General features: G+C 29.7%; 1 protein-coding gene across 1 annotated transcript; it reads right to left on the minus strand.

Moving 5' to 3' along the window:
• Positions 1–381: 381 nt before the first annotated feature.
• Positions 382–11,079, minus strand: LOC142220387 (SCY1-like protein 2). Its single transcript, XM_075289487.1, has 5 exons — positions 10,027–11,079; positions 8,848–9,520; positions 1,912–2,131; positions 1,652–1,852; positions 382–1,577 (listed from the first exon to the last, which is right to left on the minus strand). The coding sequence occupies exons 1-5, from the start codon at positions 10,954–10,956 to the stop codon at positions 983–985; spliced, it is 2,619 nt and encodes an 872-aa protein (XP_075145602.1). The 5' UTR covers positions 10,957–11,079; the 3' UTR covers positions 382–982.
• Between the last annotated feature and the right edge of the window lie 13,997 nt (positions 11,080–25,076).

The following is a 25,076-nucleotide window of genomic DNA, read 5'->3' on the forward strand; positions in this document are numbered from 1 at the left end:
GTCTACAGCAATGTAAAAAAAAGTAGTAGACAAAATAAATTTCGATCGAATGCGGTGATTTAAAAATTTAATGCGATCGAAATGTTTCTCTATACGAAACAGAACTCGATGACGAATGTGGTGATTTGGCCCCTGATCTGTTAATATATGGTAAATTCCTGAAAAAAAGAAAAAAAAAAAGACAAAGAAAATTTGAACATACGAGGTCGAGGTCTGTTAACTATCTTGTCCCCCTCAGATGTCACAGTTTTTCCCAAGCTTCTGTTTCTGTTTTTCTTTTAATCAATTTCCTCATATACACCAAGCATCGATGTGTGGGCTGGTGCATGTCATACAAAATACGAACTCGTATTCCATCAAAATCGAAAGCTTAAGCCAATATTTTGGGGGGGGGGAATTTTTTTGGAAAATCCATATATATATTTTAAAGTTTTTTGCTTTGATAAAGCGAACCCTAATCTTATAACTAAAGGCAATTTATCCTAATGACTTAAATAAGATTTGCATAATAAGTGCATAAAATACCGCTTCATTTAGAAGTGATCGTTCGACAACTTTTGTTACATATTTCATTTTAATATAGATCATCATACACACAAAAAAAAAATGTTCACTCACAGTTTTCTTATATATCTTTAACTCTTGCATTGGTTTTCATGAGAGGATAAGTGTTTTATGAAACCAAAGAAGAGATACAAAAATACATTCGTTAAACGACAAAATGTAGAAAAGGTTTACATTCATAACATCAAATAAATAAATATTTAAAATAATAATAATAATACAATAATAATAGTAATAAACTAGAAAAACAAAATACAACAACAATTAGATTAAAGTTAAAAAAGTGTGGGATTAGAGTTCTTCCAAAGTGGAATATGGGAATGTTTTGGTTTGACACGAGACTTTTAGTTTCAGTTGAGAATTCACACCATACTCGAAACACATATCATCTATGTGCTCTCAAATACCTTTATGGCAATTAATTCAAAAAACTTAAAATATCCTGTTGACTTAAGGTATTCAAATTACGACTATCTTGTGACTGTTGATTATTCATAGATGATTGTGGCATTAGAGGTGTTGCTGACATAGCATTCATATTCATTGTATTGTTAATCCCCATTAGGGGAGTATTTGAATTGCTCTTCATGGCATTGTAACCCGTTGGATAGATATAGTCCACTGTGGGTTTTTGTAATGTAAATGAATTTGCTTGTGGTGTTGCTGCAGACATGGGTTGCTTTTGTTGTTTATTGCCTCCAAATGGATCTAAATCATCTAAAGATGAAAAATTATTATTTGCATTTGTCGATGTCAATGATGTAGAAGAACTTGAGGCTGTGGGTGGTGGTAATTGATGATTCATTACTAGAGGATTAGCACTGTGCCAGGAATTCTGTTGCCAAGAATTATCATTGGTGCTAGGGCTATAGGGATTGTGTAAGGTCTGGGTTGATACCAAAGGATTGCCAGCTGAAGGAGGTTTTGGTATAGCACTATTACCCATATTGTTAACATTGGAATTCATAAGTGACGATAAAATATCTGGTTTTGCTGTAGAATTATGCGAAATCCTATTATGGTAAAAGAAATTTGTATTTAAAAAAAATTAAATTGTCTTCTAAGTGCAAATGCCTCAAGTACATACTTTAACTGCTCTCTGGGTTTATTGTTAACTGGCTGTGTTACTCCTGCTCCTAAGGTTGAAGAAGAATTCTGTGATTTATTTCCCACTTGATTACTTAGCGAGAAACCCGAAAACATATCCTCATCATTAGAAGAGGACATTTTGCTGCCTGTAGTGGATTTTTCCATTTCAGCAGCTAGAATTTCTGAAGCATCTTTGGGTCTAGAAAATAAAATGAAAAATATATTTTTTTATAATTAACTTGTTTTTCATGGACTTACTTATTATCCCTTTGTATTGTTGATAGTTGTTCTAATTTTTCTCTTTGCTCTTTTTCAACTCTGGCAAACATTTCCTTTATTAAGGCTACAATTGTATTGAATTGAGCAATTGTTAAACCATTCTCAACACTCAACGGTATTAGGAATGGTATACATTTATGGGCCATCACATCCTTCGTAATACCCAATTTGGTATTTGTCATTGCAATTTTATATATTCCTGGAAGAGAATGGAGAATAGATTATCATTTAATTATAAATACTGGATACAAGAAGACTTTAACTCAAAGTATTAAGGTCGAATTCAAAGTTAAGCGATCTTTAATCTCTGCATAATAATCGAAATAATTTTTTGCAAAAAATTGAAAATTTTGAAAAATTTTTTATATAAATAAAATTTTGCAAAAGTTTTCTATAGAAATCAAATTTTGACACAATTTTCTATAGAAATAAAATTTTGCAAAATTTTTCTACAGAAATAATATTTTGACAAAATTTTCTATAGAAATAACATTTTGACAAAATTTTGTACAGAAATAAAATTTTGCCAAAATTTTCTACAGAAATAAAATTTTGCCAAAATTTTCAATAGAAATAAAATTTTGACAAAATTTTCCATAGAAATACAATTTTGACAAAATTTTCTATAGAAATAAAATTTTGACAAAATTTTCTATAGATATAAAATTTTGACAACATTTTCTATAGAAATAAAATTTTTCAAAAATTTTCTATAAAAATAAAGTTTTACAAAAATTTTGTAAAGGGTGATTTGTTAAGAGCTTGATAACTTTTTTTTTTAAAAAAACGCATAAAATTTGCAAAATCTCATCGGTTCTTTATTTGAAACGTTAGATTGGTCCATGACATTTACTTTTTGAAGATAATTTCATTTAAATGTTGACCGCGGCTGCGTCTTAGGTGGTCCATTCGGAAAGTCCAATTTTGGGCAACTTTTTCGAGCATTTCGGCCGGAATAGCCCGAATTTCTTCGGAAATGTTGTCTTCCAAAGCTGGAATAGTTGCTGGCTTATTTCTGTAGACTTTAGACTTGACGTAGCCCCACAAAAAATAGTCTAAAGGCGTCAAATCGCATGATCTTGGTGGCCAACTTACCGGTCCATTTCTTGAGATGAATTGTTCTCCGAAGTTTTCCCTCAAAATGGCCATAGAATCGCGAGCTGTGTGGCATGTAGCGCCATCTTGTTGAAACCACATGTCAACCAAGTTCAGTTCTTCCATTTTTGGCAACAAAAAGTTTGTTAGCATCGAACGATAGCGATCGCCATTCACCGTAACGTTGCGTCCAACAACATCTTTGAAAAAATACGGTCCAATGATTCCACCAGCGTACAAACCACACCAAACAGTGCATTTTTCGGGATGCATGGGCAGTTCTTGAACGGCTTCTGGTTGCTCTTCACTCCAAATGCGGCAATTTTGCTTATTTACGTAGCCATTCAACCAGAAATGAGCCTCATCGCTGAACAAAATTTGTCGATAAACACATTTCGAACCGAACACTGATTTTGGTAATAAAATTCAATGATTTGCAAGCGTTGCTTGTTAGTAAGTCTATTCATGATGAAATGTCAAAGCATACTGACCATCTTTCTCTTTGACACCATGTCTGAAATCCCACGTGATCTGTCAAATACTAATGCATGAAAATCCTAACCTCAAAAGAATCACCCTTTATAAAATAAAATTTTGACAGAATTTTCTATAGAATTAAAATTTTCTATAGAAATAAAATTTTGAAAAAATTTTCTATAGAAATAAAATTTTGACAAAATTTTCTATAGAAATAAAATTTTACAAAATTTTCTATAGAAATAAAATTTTGACAAAATTTTCCATAGAAATAAAATTTTGACAAAATTTTCTATAGAAATCAAATTTTGACAAAATTTTCTATAGAAATAAAATTTTACAAAATTTTCTATAGAAATAAAATTTTGACAAAATTTTCCATAGAAATAAAATTTTGACAAAATTTTCTATAGAAATCAAATTTTGACAAAATTTTCTATAGAAATAAAATTTTGATAAAATTTTCTATAGAAATAAAGTTTTGACAAAATTTTCTATAGAAACAAAATTTTCTATAGAAATAAAGTTTTGCAAAATTTTCTATAGAAATAAAATGTTGATAAAATTTTCTATAGAAATAAAATTTTGACAAAATTTTCCATAGAAATAAAATTTTGACAAAATTTTCTATAGAAATAAAATTTTGACAAAGTTTTCTATAGAAATGAAAATTTGCAAAAATTTTGTATAGAAATAAAGTTTTACAAAAATTTTGTATAAAATAAAATTTTCTATAAAAATAAAATATTGACAAAATTTTCTATAGAAATAAAATTTTGACAAAATTTTCTATAGAATTAAAATTTTGACAAAATTTTCTATACATATAAAAATTTTGACAAAATTTTCCATAAATAGAAAATTTTGACAAAATTTTCTATAGAAATAAAATTTTGACAAAATTTTCTTATAGAAATAAAATTTTGAGAAAATTTTCTATAGAATTAAAATTTTGAGAAAATTTTCTATAGAATTAAAATTTTGACAAAATTTTCTATAGAAATAAAATTTTACAAAATTTTCTATAGAAATAAAATTTTACAAAATTTTCTATAGAAATAAAATTTTGACAAAATTTTCCATAGAAATAAATTTTTGACAAAATTTTCTATAGAAATCAAATTTTGACAAAATTTTCTATAGAAATAAAATTTTGACAAAGTTTTCTATAGAAATAAAGTTTTACAAAAAATTTGTATAAAATAAAATTTACTATAGAAATAAAATTTTGACAAAATTTTCTATAGAAATAAAATTTTGACAAAATTTTCTATAGAACTAAAATTTTGACAAAATTTTCTATAGAAATAAAGTTTTGACAAAATTTTCTATAGAAACAAAATTTTCTATAGAAATAGTTTTGAAAAAATTTTCTATAGAAATAAAATGTTGACAAAATTTTCTATAGAAATAAAATTTTGACAAAATTTTCCATAGAAATAAAATTTTGACAAAATTTTCTATAGAAATAAAATTTTGACAAAGTTTTCTATAGAAATGAAATTTTGCAAAAATTTTGTATAGAAATAAAGTTTTACAAAAATTTTGTATAAAATAAAATTTTCTATAGAAATAAAATGTTGACAAAATTTTCTATAGAAATAAAATGTTGACAAAATATTCTATACAAATAAAATGTTGACAAAATTTTCTATAGAAATCAAATTTTGACAAAATTTTCTATAGAAATCAAATTTTGACAAAATTTTCTATAGAAATCAAATTTTGACAAAATTTTCTATAGAAATAAAATTTTACAAAGTTTTCTATAGAAATGAAATTTTGCAAAAATTTTGTATAGAAATAAAGTTTTACAAAAATTTTGTATAAAATAAAATTTTCTATAGAAATAAAATGTTGACAAAATTTTCTATAGAAATAAAATGTTGACAAAATATTCTATACAAATAAAATGTTGACAAAATTTTCTATAGAAATAAAATTTTGACAAAGTTTTCTATAGAAATGAAAATTTGCAAAAATTTTGTATAGAAATAAAGTTTTACAAAAATTTTGTATGAAATAAAATTTTCTATAGAAATAAAATTTTGACAAAATTTTCTATAGAAATAAAATGTTGACAAAATTTTCTATAGAAATAAAATAAAATTGTCCATAGAATTAAAATTTTGACAAAATTTTCTATAGAAATAAAATTTTGACAAAGTTTTCTATAGAAATGAAATTTTGCAAAAATTTTGTATAGAAATAAAGTTTTACAAAAATTTTGTATAAAATAAAATTTTCTATAGAAATAAAATGTTGACAAAATTTTCTATAGAAATAAAATGTTGACAAAATATTCTATACAAATAAAATGTTGACAAAATTTTCTATAGAAATCAAATTTTGACAAAATTTTCTATAGAAATCAAATTTTGACAAAATTTTCTATAGAAATAAAATTTTACAAAATTTTCTATAGAAATAAAATTTTACAAAATGTTCTATAGAAATAAAATTTTGACAAAATTTTCCATAGAAATAAAATTTTGACAAAATTTTCTATAGAAATCAAATTTTGACAAAATTTTCTATAGAAATAAAATTTTGACAAAGTTTTCTATAGAAATAAAGTTTTACAAAAAATTTGTATAAAATAAAATTTTCTATAGAACTAAAATTTTGACAAAATTTTCTATAGAAATAAAGTTTTGACAAAATTTTCTATAGAAACAAAATTTTCTATAGAAATAAAGTTTTGAAAAAATTTTCTATAGAAATAAAATGTTGACAAAATTTTCTATAGAAATAAAATTTTGACAAAATTTTCCATAGAAATAAAATTTTGACAAAATTTTCTATAGAAATAAAATTTTGACAAAGTTTTCTATAGAAATGAAAATTTGCAAAAATTTTGTATAGAAATAAAGTTTTACAAAAATTTTGTATGAAATAAAATTTTCTATAGAAATAAAATTTTGACAAAATTTTCAATAGAAATAAAATGTTGACAAAATTTTCTATAGAAATAAAATGTTGACAAAATTTTCTATAGAAATAAAATGTTGACAAAATATTCTATAGAAATAAAATGTTGACAAAATTTTCTATAGAAATAAAATTTTGACAAAATTTTCTATAGAAATAAAATTTTGACAAAGTTTTCTATAGAAATGAAAATTTGCAAAAATTTTGTATAGAAATAAAGTTTTACAAAAATTTTGTATGAAATAAAATTTTCTATAGAAATAAAATTTTGACAAAATTTTCTATAGAAATAAAATGTTGACAAAATTTTCTATAGAAATAAAATAAAATTGTCCATAGAATTAAAATTTTGACAAAATTTTCTATAGAAATAAAATTTTGACAAAGTTTTCTATAGAAATGAAATTTTGCAAAAATTTTGTATAGAAATAAAGTTTTACAAAAATTTTGTATAAAATAAAATTTTCTATAGAAATAAAATGTTGACAAAATTTTCTATAGAAATAAAATGTTGACAAAATATTCTATACAAATAAAATGTTGACAAAATTTTCTATAGAAATAAAATTTTGACAAAATTTTCTATAGAAATCAAATTTTGACAAAATTTTCTATAGAAATAAAATTTTACAAAATTTTCTATAGAAATAAAATTTTACAAAATGTTCTATAGAAATAAAATTTTGACAAAATTTTCCATAGAAATAAAATTTTGACAAAATTTTCTATAGAAATCAAATTTTGACAAAATTTTCTATAGAAATAAAATTTTGACAAAGTTTTCTATAGAAATAAAGTTTTACAAAAAATTTGTATAAAATAAAATTTTCTATAGAACTAAAATTTTGACAAAATTTTCTATAGAAATAAAGTTTTGACAAAATTTTCTATAGAAACAAAATTTTCTATAGAAATAAAGTTTTGAAAAAATTTTCTATAGAAATAAAATGTTGACAAAATTTTCTATAGAAATAAAATTTTGACAAAATTTTCCATAGAAATAAAATTTTGACAAAATTTTCTATAGAAATAAAATTTTGACAAAGTTTTCTATAGAAATGAAAATTTGCAAAAATTTTGTATAGAAATAAAGTTTTACAAAAATTTTGTATGAAATAAAATTTTCTATAGAAATAAAATTTTGACAAAATTTTCAATAGAAATAAAATGTTGACAAAATTTTCTATAGAAATAAAATGTTGACAAAATTTTCTATAGAAATAAAATGTTGACAAAATATTCTATAGAAATAAAATGTTGACAAAATTTTCTATAGAAATAAAATTTTGACAAAATTTTCTATAGAAAAAAAAATTGACAAAATTTTGTATAGAATTAAAATTTTGACAAAATTTTCTATAGATATAACATTTTGACAAAATTTTCTATAGAAATAAAATTTTGCAAAAATTTTCTGTAGAAATAAAATTTTGCAAAAATTTTTTGTAGAAATAAAATTTTGCAAAAATTTTCTATAGAAATAAAATTTTGACAAAATTTTCTATAGAAAGGAAATTTTCCAAAAATTTTCTATAGAAATAAAAATTTGACTAACTTTTCTATAGAAATAAAATTTTGCAAAAATTTTCTATAGAAATAAAATTTTGCAAAAATTTTCTATAGAAATAACATTTTACAAAAATTTTCTATAGAAATAAAATTTTGACAAAATTTTGTATAGAATTAAAATTTTGACAAAATTTTCTATAGATATAACATTTTGACAAAATTTTCTATAGAAATAAAATTTTGCAAAAATTTTCTATAGAAATAAAAATTTGCAAAAATTTTCTGTAGAAATAAAATTTTGCAAAAATTTTCTATAGAAATAAAATTTTGACAAAATTTTCTATAGAAATAAAATTTTGACAAAATTTTCTATAGAAAGGAAATTTTCAAAAAAATTTCTATAGAAATAAAAATTTTACCAACTTTTCTATAGAAATAAAATTTTGCAAAAATTTTCTATAGAAATAAAATTTTGCAAAAATTTTCTATAGAAATAACATTTTACAAAAATTTTCTATAGAAATAAAATTTTGCAAAAATTTTCTATAGAAATAAAATTTTACAAAAATTTTCTATAGAAATAAAATATTGACAAAATTTGCAAAAATTTTCTATAGAAATAAAAAGGAAATTTTCCAAAAAAATTTTGCAATAAAATTTTGCAAAAATTTCCTATAGAAAAAAATTTTGCAAAATTTTCTATAGAAAACAATTTTGAAAAAATTTTCTATAGAAATAAAATTTTGCAACACATCTTTCTTTTCTTTCTAACATATCCTTTCTGTGGCATCTTCTATGATATTTATCTGTCGCATATTCTAAAGATAATGGGAGAGCATGAGCTTTTAAGTAGGCTGCATCAAATCAATCCGTTTTAAACATATATGTTAATTAAGCACTTACCTATAATAGCCATTATGATGGCCGGTTCACGACTCTGTATCTGTTGTAAAAATGGTAATATTTCATCCAATACCAACCATTTGTCCAAATTTTCCAATAGTTTACCAATCGATATCAAACAATTAACTTTGACCGAAACATTTGTGCTGACCAAGCATAATTTCTTAATCCGTGGTATAACCGAATTTTTCATGGCATTATAATCAATCAACGTAGAGAAGGTTGGCAAAACATTCAAACATAATTCTTGTATTTGTGGCATATCACATTCCAACGACCGATATAGCAGTGGCAACACATGCAATTTAACTTCCTCGGCTGGTGTTAACTTTAAAAGTAAATCCATTTTTTGCATAAATATGAGTAGAATTTGTATGGGATCGGTGAGTTTAAATATAGGTTTTAGGTGGGGTAGGATATGGTCACAATATTCTTTTTGGCTACTCATTTCAGCAATGAGTAAAACATTGGGTAATACAAATGGTATCATTGGTGAATTTACAAATTCCTTAACCAAATAGGGTAATATTGAATGTAGATTGACTCGATGTGGTAGAGTGGGTATTATTTGTGGTAGTCCTTTGTAAAATTTCGATTTTTGTAGATTATCCCATTGATAAAGGGAATCCAAGTAGCTGAGAGTCTTAACACCAACATCATGGAAGTAGGTTACCTGCAATGCAACAATAATAGAGATAATGCCAGTATGTCCAATCAGTAATTAATCCAAATGGGAATGAAATCATAAAATGATAGATTTCTATGAATTTCTAATATTGAGATGAGATGATGGAAGCGATAAAGCTGCAGTGAAAGCTCTTAGAATTGGACACACACGGTCATCTAGAGTAATTTTCCAAAATTAGGAGGTGTCCTGTAATGAGAGTTATGTTTTTGTGTCATGCAATTACAATGAAACCTCTCAAGCTTGGACACTCAGAAAACCGGACACCTCCCAAATGTGAACAGTTGTCTGGGGACGTTTGTTATATTAACACATTAAAATTAAGCTCTCATAAATTGACACCTCCCAAATATGGATAAAATTTAGGCGACCATAAGTGTCCAGCTTTCAAAGGTTTCACTGTATATCCTTTTCTCAATGTGTCCAATTTTGAGAGGTTTCACTGTTACCTCAAACAGCCCTCCAAATTTATATTATTCCCATAAACAATTTACCTCCTTTAAGTCATGTAATTTTGGCCTTAAGTGAGGACTAGGATGCAGTAAAGCCTTTAGGCTCTCGGTCAATTCACTTGGCACTGCATTCATGGGTGGATATTTACGTTGATTCAAATCATTGGCATGTCGTCTAAAAGCACTGTAATCCGAACCGAATAACTTTAATGGTTTACCCGAATAGATGGTGAATATTAAAATGCCCAGGGAAAACAAATCACTATCCGTAGAATTGATATTATTTAAGGCAATCTCTGGAGCTGTATACTCCAAACTGGGTTGTGCTAACATATGCATTGACGTGGAATATTCTTTGCAGGGCCAATAAGGCTTGCCATCGGGTTGAGGCTGATTGGCTACACAAAAATCAAATCCAAATAATTTCCAGCTACGATTCTTATTGATAACAATGGTCTCAGCCGATATGTTACGATGGACAATCTTAGCATCATTATGAAGAAATTGTAGACCATCGAAGAGCTGCAGAAGTCCATGTCTTATTTCCACATCGTATAATTTCTTTTCGGCCCTCACTTGATCGCCCACAACATTGGCGAGGGAGGCAAAAACGGGTTCTGTGGCAAAAGCCAATGAGTCACGACTCTCTTCCAGAGGATGTTGAACGGTAAGTACATGCGGATGTCTTATTTTTGTTATTTGTTGCACACCTCTACGCAAAGTCTCCAATATGGCTTCCCTATCCTCCTTGGACCATCGATCTAGGGCTTTCTTTTCGAACACGAATACCGACACTTCTTGTTTGGTGGACTTTTTAAAGCCATTGTAGACCTTCCATAGTTGGCCAATACCTGCCGTACACACTTGGTCTAGAACTTCATATTCTCTTGTAACATTATTTCCAGGCAATACTCCCGACAATTGTGATACCGTAGTGTGTACAGTAGAATAGAATTTGTTGATTACATCCATTGCGTTTTTGTTGAAAAATTGAAAATCGTCGCGTTTTATTGCACTTTTCAGGAGTTTAGGATCAATGGGTGGCCTATTAATATTTTGTACCTCTTGTTTTTTTTTTCGCCTCTTGTACCTATTGTTTGCATGGGTGTGTTCAGTTAATGTCGCTATGAGTTGTCAATTTAGAGTGCTGCTGTAAGTAATGCCTGCTGCGATTTTCGAACTTGGCATCACTTTTTAAAACTGTTAAATTGAAAGCAGTTAGGGGGTGCGGTTCAAATTAGAAATAAAGGAAAATGATTTCTTTTACCCACTTGCAGCAAGGAGAAACCGAATATTTGAGCCCTTATAAGTTAAGAAATCAAAAAATATGCTAATATTAGAGGTCCAGGCATTTTAAATTTAAAAATTTGTGAAATTTATTTATTTATAATATTTAGCATGTAAAGAATTTTTATTTTACATTTTAGAAGAGTAGAGAGAATACTAGGGCAATTTTAACTCTAAGAGCCCATGTAAACCAATTTATGAAATTAACTTCATGGATGTTGATTTTTCGCCCATTCGGCTTGTTATTGGTAGATATTGGAAGCGCAAATTAAAAATGATGGATTTTTTCAAATGTTTGAGAATTTATTCCGAGAAAAATTGTAACGTACTGATCAATCGAAGTATTGCCCATTACTACACACTTTTTTCTTATCATTCAGACAACATACAGATATCGCAAAAACAAAAAAAAAAACTACTGTAGGAAAATTTTTCAAAACTACAATAATATAAAATTTTATTTCTATTGCAAAACTGTTGTCAACATTTTATTTCTATAGAAAATTTTGTTAAAATTTTATTTCTATAGAAAATTTTGTCAAAATTTTATTTCTATAGAAAATTTTTTTCAAAATTTTATTTCTATAGAAAATTTTTTTAAAAATTTTATTTCTATTGAAAATTTTTGCAACATTTTTTTTTTCTATAGAAAATTTTCTCAAAATTTTATTTCTATAGAAAATTTTCTCAAAATGTTATTTCTATAGAAAATTTTGTCAATTTTTTTGAATACAAAATGTTGTCAACATTTATTTATTTCTATAGAAAATTTTGTAATTTTTTTTTGAAAAAAACTTTTGTCAAAATGTATTTATTTCTATAGGAAATTTTGTCAAAATTGTATTTATATAGAAAATTTTGTCAAAATTGTATTACTCTAGAAAATTTTGTCAAAATTTTATTTCTACAGAAAATTATGTCAAAATTTTATTTCTATAGAACATTTTTGCAAAATTTTATTTCTATAGAAAATTTTCTCAAAAGTGTATTTGTATAGAAAATTTTGTCAATATTTTTTTGAATAATAAATTTTGTCAACAATTTCTGTAGAAAATTTTGTCAAAATTTATTTATTTTTATAGAAAATTTAGTAAAATTTTTTTCTATAGAAAATTTTTGCAAAATTTTATTTCTTTAGAAAATTTTATCAATATTTTAATTTTATAGAAAATTTTGTCAAAATTTTATTTCTATAGAAAATTTTCTCAAAATTTTATTTCTATTGCCAAACATTTGTGAAAATTTTATTTGTATAGAAAATGTCAAAATTTTATTTCTATAGAAAATTTTGTAAAATTTTATTTCTATAGAAAATTTTGTCAAAATTTTATTTCTATAGAAAATTTTTGCAAAATTTTATTTCTATAAAACAGTTTTACTAAATTTTATTTCTATAGAAAATTTTGTCAAAATTTTATTTCTATAGAAAATTTTGTCAAAATTTTATTTCTATAGAAAATTTTATCAAAATTTTATTTCTATAGAAAATTTTTTCAAAATTTTATTTCTATAGAAAATTTTGTCAAAATTTTATTTCTATAGAAAATTTTGTCAAAATGTTATTTTTATAGAAAATTTGGTCAATTGTTTTTGAATAAAAAATGTTGGCAACATTTATTTATTTCTATAGAAAAATTTGTCTTTTTGTTTTTTGAATAAAACATTTTCTCAAAATTTTATTTCTTTAAAAAAGTTTTGCAAAATTTTATTTCTATAGAAAATTTTCTCAACATTTTATTTCTGTAGAAATTTTTCTCAAAATTTTATTTCTATAGAAAATTTTCTCAAAATTTTATTTCTATAGAAAATTTTCTCAAAAGTGTATTTGTATAGAAAACTAGCGTAACCCGGCCCGCTTCGCTGCGCCTTCCAAAGCGTATTTGTAGGAATATTTTGCGTTAAGTTAGTCAACCATATCCTTCGTGCTGAAAACAAATTCGAAAAGATTTGAATTCTTTCAAACAAATCCGACTACGTGCTTTTTCGTTTATAGGTACAAATACGACGGATATGCATATGTAAAACGGTTCGTCTTAAAAAAGTCGGGGAGAGGGTGTACCCTTTCCTCCAAATTTTTTAAATAATGTTCTGTATTCAAGTAGTTGGACAATCTTCTATATTTCTTGTGAATTTTAAGTGTGGTTTGTCAAGGAACGGTATCCTTCTCCTCAACATATCTAAAAATTGAGCACTACATTATAATAACATATAAAGAATTACTGTTTCCCATCCAATAAATCGGAAAAAGCAAAAGTAGTAAAAAATTTTACCACATTAATATTTGCTGATGATGATGCACCCTCTACGTTGGCTGCCAATTTCATGTAAATTTAAGTTCTTTACTAAAAAGAAGTCAGGCAGAAGCCTGTGCATAAAATATGTCATAAAATTATGTATCGAGTTCCCATTTACAGAAAACCCTCTACTTTCAATTTAAGAAAAAAAAAACGGACAAAAGGGAACACTCTCCCCACCTTCGCTCTACTCCGACCTGATATCGAACTATCACGTACCCTATATTAATTTCACAAACTATTCAATGGTCCCTATAAATTCTATCGAAGTAAATCGACAAAGTTTATTTCAATTTTCCCCTTCCCCAACCAGATATCGAAAAATCATATACCTACTAATCATCAATCATGTATACATTTAATCACCTCCTCCCACGTTCCCTGTAAATTTCAAGTAGATCGGAGATGTTTGCTCTATTGTTTTAAAGGGACGTCACTTTTCCCGATTCAATATCGACAAACACCGTAGTGAATAGCATCCCTAACTTTCCCTGAAAATTCTTGAAACTTTCCTTCAAGTGTGGGGCAAGGAAGGTTTCCTCTTCGTTCATAACCTTTCCCCACTGCTTTTGTTAATTTCAAGAAAACTTAAGATTTTTTTTTGTAGCTTTAGAGGAGGACCTCCTCCCCGACCAAATATCGAAAAGTGATGAAATGTAAAGCAAATTATAAGCCTAAAGGGGCGACCTCTCTTCCATTCAAATATCACAAAATCAGGTATCAACTATTAATATCGTAACCTCTCCCCAGTCCTCTGTAAATTTCAAGTAACTCGGTAAAGTTTAATTGTTTCTCTGTATGTACTTAAGAGAAGCGGATGTCTCCCTATGCCCTTTTATTTTTATTAAAAAATCAGGAACCTGATATAAATTTCATAACCTCACCCATTTGTTCCGTAAAATTTCAGTCGGGGGAGTTTAGTTTTGTTTTCACTGTACTTTAAAAAAAAAGTCGGGCAAAGGGGTGGCGCCCCTCCCCGACCAAATATCGAAAAATAATGTAGCAGATTTTTGTCTAGATGCCAACCCCAACATTCTATGAAAATTTCAAGCAAATCGCATAATTTTGTTCCAAGTTTCAAAAAGTAGGGCAAGGGGGGGGACCTCCCCCGTCCACATATGAAATCATCAGGTACCCCATATTAATTCCATAACATCACCGCATGTTCTCTGTAAATCTCAGATAATTTAGAGAATTTTAGTTTTTTCACTGTACTTTAAAAAAAGTCGAACAAAGGGGAGGTCCTCCTTCACCACCAAATATCGAAATATAAAGTAGCGGATCTTTGTCTAGATGCCAACCCCAACCTTCAATGAAAAGTTCAAGCAAATCGGTCAACTTTGGTCCAATTTTCAAAAAGTCCGCCAAAGGGGAGGCCCCCCTCCGCGACCAGGTGTCAAAAAATGAGGTACCCTATTTTCACCACATGAACGCCCCCTACGATCTCTGAAAGTTTCAAGTAAATCGGATCAGCCGTTTCGGAGCCAACTCGGTACATACAAACAAACAATCAAACAAACAAACAAATAAACAAACATAGATTGAATTTTATATATATAGATTGACAATTGTTTTGAATAATACATTTTGCCAACAATTATTTATTTCTACAGAAAATTTTGTCACTTTTTTTTATAGAATATTTAGTAAATTTTTTTTCTATCGAAAATTTTTGCAAAATTTTATTTCTTCAGAAAATTTTATCAACATTTTGTTTCTATAGAAAATTTTGTCAAAATTTTTATTTCTATAGAAAATTTTATTTCTATTGAAATTTTGTCAAAGTTTTATTTCTATAGAAAATTTTGTCAAAATTTTATTTCTATAGAAAATTTTGTCAAAATTTTATTTCTATAGAAAATGTTGTCAAAATTTTATTTCTATAGAAAATTTTGTCAAAATTTATTTATTTTTATAGAAAATTTGGTCAAAATTTTATTTCTATAGAAAATTTTGTCAAAATTTTATTTCTATAGAAAATTTTGTCAAAATTTTATTTCTATAGAAAATTTTGTAAAAATTTTATTTCTATAGAAAATTTTGTTAACATTTTATTTCTAAAGAAAAATTCTCAAAATTTTATTTCTATAGAAAATTTGGTCAAAATTTTATTTCTATAGAAAATTTTCTCAAAATTTTATTTCTATAGAAAATTTTCTCAAAATTTTATTGCTATTGAAAATTTTCACAAAATGTTATTTCTATAGAAAATTTTGTCAAAATTTTCTCCAGATTTTACTTTTATAATTTTTGGCCTGTATGTTTTTTTTTTTACATTCGTAGCTCCCACCTCATAGCAACGTATCTGGCTTGTATGAATGACATATTACGTTGGGGCTGCTTTGATGATTACTACAGCTATGGTATGTGAGTGAAATTTTTTTGCGTGTGTTTGTTGTGGACATCACTTTCAGGAAGTTAATTAAAATTTTAATTGGGAAAGCTCTGGAAGCTGAAGCTGAGAATATAGTGAATATTAGCATATTTTATGAATATCTTAATTACATCAAGGTCAATAAGATTTCGTTGGGAATCCATAATGGCAATTCGCGAGTTCCTTCTTCTTCTTCTTCTTCTTCTTCTTCGGTTACAGAAATCCGGTTAGTTTAATGATATTTTCTCTTATTGATTTGTATATGTAATTTTGCTTATATTATGAGCTGATAGTATTTGTATTCCGAATGGATTGAATGATTCATATGTTGAATACAAGGAACAGTGTTGTGCTTTACATAATTTTATGGCAATTTGAAATGTGTGTTATTGTCTTATTGTGTTCCAATAACCTGCACAATAAGAATTATTTTAATATAATTACAAGACAGCTATTTTTTTATCAATAACAATATCCTTTGGTTAGGTTGGTTGCAGAAGATGACAATCCTTGAATCGAATTACTTCCTCGAAGTAATTTTCCCAACTCCTTCTTCGTGAAGTCGCTCAAGAACTTCCATTTATCCGTCTTCCTTAAAGTTGCCTAAAACATCCAACCAGAGGCCCCGATGAAGGCGAGTATGTTCCTTAAGCTACACTCCGTGAGGTCAATGAGAGCCTAAGAGGATCCCATTAGAACCCCACTAAAGTCAACGAACCTGGTCAAAATTTTATTTCTATAGAAAATTTTGTCAAAATTTTATTTCTATAGAAAATTTTGTCAAAATTTTATTTCTATAGAAAATTTTGTCAAAATTTTATTTCTATAGAAAATTTTGTCAAAATTTTATTTCTATAGAAAATTTTGTCAAAATTTTATTTCTATAAAAATTTTTGTCAAAACTTTATTTCTATAGAAAATTTTGTCAAAATTTTATTTCTATAGAAAATTTTTGCAAAATGTTATTTCTATAGAAAATTTTTGCAAAATTTTATTTCTATAGAAAATTTTTGCAAAATTTTATTTCTATAGAAAATTTTTGCAAAATTTTATTCTATAGAAAATTTTGTAAAAATTTTATACTATTTCTATAGAAATAAAATGTTGACAAAATTTTCTCCAGATTTTACTTTTATAATTTTTTGCCTGTATGTTTTTTTACATTCGTAGCCCCCTCCTCATAGCAACGTATCTGGCTTGTATGAATGACATATTACGTTGGTGCTGGTTTGATGACTACTACAGCTATGGTATGTGAGTGAAATGTTTTTGCGTGTGTTTGTTGTGGACATCACTTTCAGGAAGTTAATTAAAATTTTAATTGGGAAAGCTCTGGAAGCTAAAGCTGAGAATATAGTGAATATTAGCATATTTTATGAATATCTTAATTACATCAAGGTCAATAAGATTTCTTTGGGAATCCATAATGGCAATTCGCGAGTTCTTCCTTCCTCTTCGGTTACAGAAATCCGGTTAGTTTGTTGATATTTTCTCTTATTGATTTGTATATGTAATTTTGCTTATATTATGAGCTGATAGTATTTGTATTCCGAATGGATTGAATGATTCATATGTTGGATACAAGGAACAGTGTTGTGCTTTACATAATTTTATGGCAATTTGAAATGTGTGTTATTGAGTGTTTTATTGTGTTCCAATAACCTGCACAATAAGAATTATTTTAATATAATTACAATACAGGTATTTTTTTTTTTTTTTGATCAATAACAATATCCTTTGGTTAGGTTGGTTGCAGAAGATGACAATTCTTGAATCGAATTACTTCCTCGAAGTAATTTTCTCAACTCCTTCTTCGTGAAGTCGCTCAAGAATTTCCATTTATCCGTCTTCCTTAAAGTTGCCTAAAACATCCAACCAGAGGCCCCGATGAAGGCGAGTATGTTCCTTAAGCTACACTCCGTGAGGTCAATGAGAGCCTAAGAGGATCCCATTAGAACCCCACTAAAGTCAACGAACCTGGTCAAAATTTTATTTCTATAGAAAATTTTCTCAAAATTTTATTTCTATAGAAAATTTTGTCAAAATTTTATTTCTATAGAAAATTTTGTCAAAATTTTATTTCTATAGAAAATTTTATCAAAATTTTATTTATATAGAAAATTTTATCAAAATTTTATTTATATAGAAAATTTTGTCAAAATTTTATTTCTATAGAAAATTTTGTCAAAATTTTATTTCTATAGAAAATTTTGTCAAAATTTTTGTTTCTATAGAAAATTTTGTCAAAATTTTATCTCTATAGAGAATTTTGTCAAAATTTTTTTTTCTATAAAGAATTCTGTAAAAATTTTTTTCTATAAAGAATTCTGTCAAATTTTATTTCTATAGAAAATTTTATTTCTATAGAAAATTTTGTCAAAATTTTATTTCTATAGAAAATTTTATCAAAATTTTATTTCTATAAAACAGTTTTACAAAATGTTATTTGTATAGAAAATATTGTCACAATTTTATTTCTATAGAAAATTTTGTCAAAATTTTATTTCTATAGAAAATTTTGTCAAAACTTTATTTCTATAGAAAATTTTGGTAAAATTTTATTTCTATAAAAAAATTTTCTCAAAATTTTATTTCTATAGAAAATTTTTGCAAAATTTTATTTCTATAGACAATTTTTGCAAAATTTTATTTCTATAGAATTTTTTTGCAAAATTTTTATTTCTATAGAACATTTTGTCAAGGTTTTATTTCTATAGAAAATTTTGTCAAAATTTTATTTCTATAGAAAATTTTTGCAAAATTTTATTTCTATAAGAAATTTTTCAAAATTTTATTTCTATAGAAAATTTTGTGAAAATTTTTATTTCTGTAGAAAATTTTGTCAAAATTTTTGTTTCTACAGAAAATTTTTACAAAATTTTATTTCTATAGAAAATTTTGTCAAAATTTTATTTCTCTACAGAATTTTGTCAACATTTTATTTCTATACAGAATTTTGTCAAAATTTTATTTCTATAGAAAATTTTGTCAAAATTTTACTTCTACAGAAAATTTTGTCAACATTTTATTTCTATAGGAAATTTTGTCAAAATTTTATTTCTATAGGAAATTTTGTCAAAATTTTATTTCTATAGAAAATTTTGTCAAAATTTTATTTCTATAAAAAAGTTTGTCACAATTTTATTTCTATGGAAAATTTTGTCAAAATTTTATTTCTATAGAAAATTTTGTCAAAATTTTTGTTTCTATAGAAAATTTTGTCAAAATTTTTATCTCCATAGAAAATTTTGTCAAAATTTAGAAAATTTTCTCAAAATTTTGTTTCTATACAGAATTTTGTTAAAATTTTATTTTTATAGAAAATTTTGTCAACATTTTTTTTCTATACAGGATTTTGTCAAAATTTTATTTCTATAGAAAATTTTGTCAAAATTTTATTTCGATAGAAAATTTTGTCAAAATTTTATTTCGATAGGAAATTTTGTCAAAATTTTATTTCTATAGAACATTTTATAAAATGTTTATTTCTGTAGAACATTTAGTCAAAATTTTATTTCTATAGAAAATTTTATAAAATGTTTATTTCTATAGAAAATTTTGTCAAAAGTGCATATCATCAAGGACATTCTAAATGGCTAAAATCAATTAAAGCATCTTTTTTTTAAGCCATAATATTTAAGTCACGATCTTTTGATGTTTCATGCAAATCTTTGCCATCAACTTGATTTATATTAAAGATCAAACATTGTCCACATCCATTGCACAGAGAATACAGAGCAAAGGCTTTCAATTTGACGAAACTCCAGACACAAAGCTTTCAAGCATCATAAATCGTCCGATGGCATAAAATCCGGGGAAAGACATTAAACGCATCATACATCAAATCGTAAACAACTTAATCAGCAGGGAATTACACAAACGCGCACAATCAGACATCGACAAATCTACGCATGCTCATTGTTCTCTGGTTTCAAGAACAGAGTAGTTCTCTTTTTTTTTTTGATTTTCCAGAAGGGGATTCAATTGAATTCTTTGCAATTCTATTAAAAATTCAAAACGTATAATCAAATTTGAACATTGCAAACAAATGTATTTTACACCACCTAACCAAGGGGATGGGATGGACAATGTCTCGATTAACTCATTATCGTCCTCTGTTTCTGTACGATGATATTCTGGTTCGAGATTGTTTCGCTGGTTGTTTGCTTGCATCCATATTCCCCACCACTATGACTAAGAGAACCAGAAAAAATATTCCATGAATGGATAAGATTTAAAAGTAATAATGTGCGCTATCTTATGGAATGCATACGGAATTAATGTTCATTAATGTTCTATTGATTGAATTGATCAGTTCGACCATAGCTAATACCTTCTGTGCATACATATTAAGACGTAGAGGTGGTAAGACTTTCTATGGCAAGCTCTTTGAGAGATAGCAGCATATTAGACGACGAACTCCGTATGGGAATAACATTTTTCTTTGGCGATCTTCCACCATGACCCGATAAAGATCAATAATGTTTTCATAAATGTTGTTTTGGTCAATGGTATCTACACTGAAAAAACCTATTTAGCTAATATCAAAGATTATGCAATCTAAATTTGAAGACACACAATTTAATAAGCTCACTTTTTTTTAAATAAAGAAGTTTTTTTTTTACAGAAAGTCTATAAATTCGTTTATATTCGGTGGTGGATGAGAACGTCCCTTCGTCGATGATCGGTAGTTGATTAGGACTTTGATTTGCTAATGAGGAATTCGGTTCGTAGGTGATTGGTAAATTATGAGAACTTCGGTTTGTAGATGGGATCGGGGTCTGTTGCATTTATTGGTAGCTGGATTGGTTGTAGCAGAGTAATTCGGTTCGTTGATGGTTGGGAAGTTGTACGTTCTTCTATTTGCATAGGGAACTAGTCGATTTCCGAAGTTCTCAATGCAGGAACTGTAGGCTAATAGGTCTCAGTGGTGGAACGCTAGAACCGAATGTCTCAGTGGTGTAATTGCAGATCCGAAGGTCTCAGTGAGGGAACTGTAGACCCGAAAAGATCAGTGGGGAGAACTGTTGGCCCGAAGGTGTCAGTGGTGGAATTATAGATTCGAAGATTTCAGTGGAGGAATTGTATGGCCGAAAGGTCCTATGGGAGAATGGTAGTCCGAAAATATCAGTGGGGGAACTGTAGACTGGAAGGTCTCAGTGGTGGGACTGTAGACCCGAATGTCTCAATGGTAAGACGCTAGGACCGATTGTCTCAGTGGGGGAACTGTAGGGGCTGAGGTATCAGTGGTGGAATTATAGATTCGAAGATTTCAGTGGAGGAATTGTATGGCCGAAATGCCCTATGGGAGAACGGTAGTCCGAAAATATCAGTGGGGGAACTGTAGACCCGAATGTCTCATTGGTGAGACGCTAGAACCGATTGTCTCAGTGGTGGAACTGTAGGGGCTGAGGTATTAGGGCCCGATTAAATTTCAGGCTTACTTAGACTATTCAGTCCATTGTGATAGAGGTATTAGTGGTGGGACTGTAAACCCGAACGTCTCAGTGGTGGGAGTGTAAACCCGAACGACCCAGTGTTGATACATTAGGCCCGAAGCTCTCATTGGGGGAACTGTAGGGGCTGAGGTATCAGTGGTGGAAGTGTAAACCCGAACGACCCAGTGTTGATACAGTAGGCCCGATTGTTTCAAAGGGAGAACTGTAGGCCCGAAGCTCTCACTGGTGGAATTGTAGATTCCAAACTCTCACTGGGGGAAGTGTAGGACTGAAGGTCCCACTGATGGAAATGTAGACTTGAAGGTCTTAGTGATGGAACTGTAGATCCGAAGATCTCAGTGATGGAATTGTGAATTCGAAGATATCAGTGGGTGTGGGAGAACTGTAGGCCCGAAGGTGTCAGTGGTGAAATTTCAGATTCGATGATCTCAGTGGGGGGAATTGTAGACCCGAAGAGATCAGTGTGGGAAATTTTGGCCCGAAGGTGTCAGTGGTGGACTGTAGACCCGAAGATTTCAGTGGGGGAACTGTAGGTCCGAAAGTCGTAGTGGAAGACTCGAAGATCTCAGTAGTGGGACTGTAGGCACGAACGTCTTAATAGTAACACTGTAAGCCCGATCGTCTTAGTGGAGGAACAGCAGGCTCGAAGGTATTAGTGGGGTAACTGAAGACCTGGAGGTCTCATTGGTGGATCTGTAGATCCGAAAATATCAGTGGTGGAACTACAGGGCCGAAAGTATCAGTGGAGAAACTGTAGACCAGAAGGTATCTTTGGAGGAACAGTAGGCCCGAAGGTCTCAATTCTGGAATTGTAGATCCGAAGATCTCAGTGGTGGAGCTATAGGCGCGAAGGTCTCAATGGGGGACTATAAAACCCGAAGATCTCAGTGGGAGAACTGTTGGCCCGAAAGTCGTATTGGGAGAACTGTAGGCCCGAAGGTATTAGAGGGGGATCTGTAGGCCCGAAGGTATTAGTGAGGGAACTGTAGACCCGAAGGACCGAATGCCTCAGTAGCGGCACTGTATTGTCGAGAGTCTTAGTGGTGGAACTGCAAATCCGAAGATTTCAGTTGTGGATGTGTAGAATTGGACATATCAGTGATGGAACAGTAAATCCGAAGATCTCATTGGTGGGATTGTAGATCCGAACAGGCTCGAAAGTATTAGAGGGGGGACTATAGACTCATTGTTGGATCTGTAGATCCGAAGATCTCAGTGGCGGAATTATAGCCCCGGAGGTATCAGTGGTGGAACTGTAGGCCAGAATGTATCTGTAGGGGAACAGTACGCTCTGTGCTGGAATTGTAGGTCCGCAGATCTCACCGGGAAGCTGTAGGTGCGAAGGTCTCAGTGGTGGAATTGTAGATCGGAAAATCTCAGTGGTGGAGCTATAGGCGCCAAGGTCTCAATGGGGGACTGTAGACCCGAAGATCTCAGTGGGAGAACTGTTGGCCCGAAAGTCGTATTGGGAAAACTGTAGGCCCGAAGGTATTAGAGGGGGAACTGAAGACCCGAAGGTTTCAGTCATGAAACTGTACACCCGAAGATCTCAGTGGTGTCGCTGTAGGCTTGAAGGTCTTAATGGGGGAATTGTCGGCCCGAAGGTATCATTGATGGAACTTTCGACCCGAAGGTCTTAGTGTTGCGAATGTCTCAGTGGTGGAAATGTATGCCCTTATGTATCAGTGAGGAAACTGTGGACCCGAAGGTCTTAGTGGTTGATATGTAGGTTGGAAGGTCTCAGTGGTACGGCTGTAGAGCCAATGGCCTCAGTAGCGGCACTGCATGCTCGAAAGTCTCAGTGCTGGAATTGTATATCCGAAGATTTCAGTTGTTCTCAGTGTTGGAACTATAGGCCCGAACGTATCTGTGGGGGAACTGTAGACCCAAAGGTCTCATTGGTGGATCTGTGGATCCGAAGCTCTCAGTGGTGGAACTATAGGCCGGAATGTATCAGTGGAGGAGCTGTAGGCTAGAATGTATCTGTGCAGGAACAGTAAGCCCGAAGGTATCAGTGGTTAATCTGTAGGTCCGAAAGTTTCAGCGTGGATCGAAGTAGATCGAAGATCTCGAAGTAGATCGAAGATCTCGGTTGTGGAGCAGTAGATCCGAATGTCTCAGTGGTGGAAAAGTAGAACCGAAGGTCTCAGTGGGGGAACTGAAAGTCTCATTGGCGGATCTGCCGATCCAAAGATCTTAGTTGTGGAACTATAAGCCCGAAGGTATCAGTGGAGTGGCCTGAAGATATCCGTGGTGGAACTATGGGCCCGAAGGTCTCAGTGCGGGAATTATAGTTCCGCATATCTCAGTGGGGAGCTGTAGGTGCGAAGGTGTCAGTGGCGGAATTGTAGACACGAAGATGTCAGTGGTGGGGCTGTATGCGCGAAGTTCTCAGTGAGGGACTGTGGACCCGAAGGTGTCAGTGAATAACTGTCGGCCAATAGGTATCAGTGAGGGAACTGAGAGCCTGAATGTCTCCGTGGTGGAAATGTAGGCCCAAAGATGTCATTGGGGTACTGTAGACCCGAAGGTATCAGGGGGGAACTATGGGCTTGAAGGTCTCAGTGGTGGGACTGTAAGCCTAAAGGTATCAATGGTAGGCGGAAAGTCTCAGAGTAGGAACTTCAGTCCCGAAGGCCTCGGTGGTGGAATTGTGCTCCCGAAAGTCTCCGTGGTGCAACAGTAGGCCCGAAAGTCTCAGTGGAGGAACTGTCGGCCCGAAGGTCTCCCTGGTGGAACTGTAGATTCAAAGATATCAGTGGTACTGTGGGCTCGAAGATATCAGTGGTGGAACTGTAAGCCTAAAGGTATCAATGGTAGGCCGAAAGTCTCAGTGGGGGAACTTTAGTCCCGAAGGCCTCGGTGGTGGAATTGTGCTCCCGAAAGTCTCCGTGGTGCAACAGTAGGCCCGAAAGTCTCAGTGGAGGAACTGTCGGCCCGAAGGTCCGAAAGAAAGATATCAGTGGTTGGAAAAGTGCGAGAAGTTGTAAAAGTCGATAATACAAGGTTGATTTTCAAATAATCGATAGCAAAATACGATTGTCAAGAATGAAATTCGATTTACTTTCCAGTAAAATCGTGAAACACACGGTCACTTCTATCCGACTGTCCGTCTATCTAAACATTGAAGATTTTGGTTTAAAGAGAATAATTTTTCGTCAATCGAGATCGAATTTTGGTATAGCTCACCTTACTTTAAAAATACTTGGAGATTTCAGAAAGATGGACGTACATGTGAAAATGGAAATTATGTCAAAAAAGACATTTTTGTAATCTTCCAATTGGACTAAGCGTCTCTTCAAAATGTTTAAAGTCTGTATTCACCAAAATCGAATTTAAAAAAAAATGACTTTCGAAATTTTGAACAAGTCGATTTTTTCGAATTAAAATTCCTATATAGGATTATATTAATTATTTATCAATCGATTAAATTACCTTCGGACAAATTGTTTATAGCAAAATCTACGAATACATGGTGCATTTGTTATAAACAAATATAAATTAGATTATCAAATGATACCAAACTTTTATTATTATTATTTGCCATCATCTCTTCCAAAAATATAGCGATTAAGCCATTGTCCGCGGATGTGATGGCTTCTTCGTTTTGAGAGAAGTTAATGAACTCTATGGAAGTGGTAAGTAGTCCAACCGGTGGTAGTTTCCTATTGTTTATGG

The sequence above is a fragment of the Haematobia irritans genome, chromosome 1 (assembly GCF_050003625.1).
Source record: "Haematobia irritans isolate KBUSLIRL chromosome 1, ASM5000362v1, whole genome shotgun sequence".
NCBI classification, from domain to species: Eukaryota; Metazoa; Arthropoda; class Insecta; order Diptera; family Muscidae; genus Haematobia; species Haematobia irritans.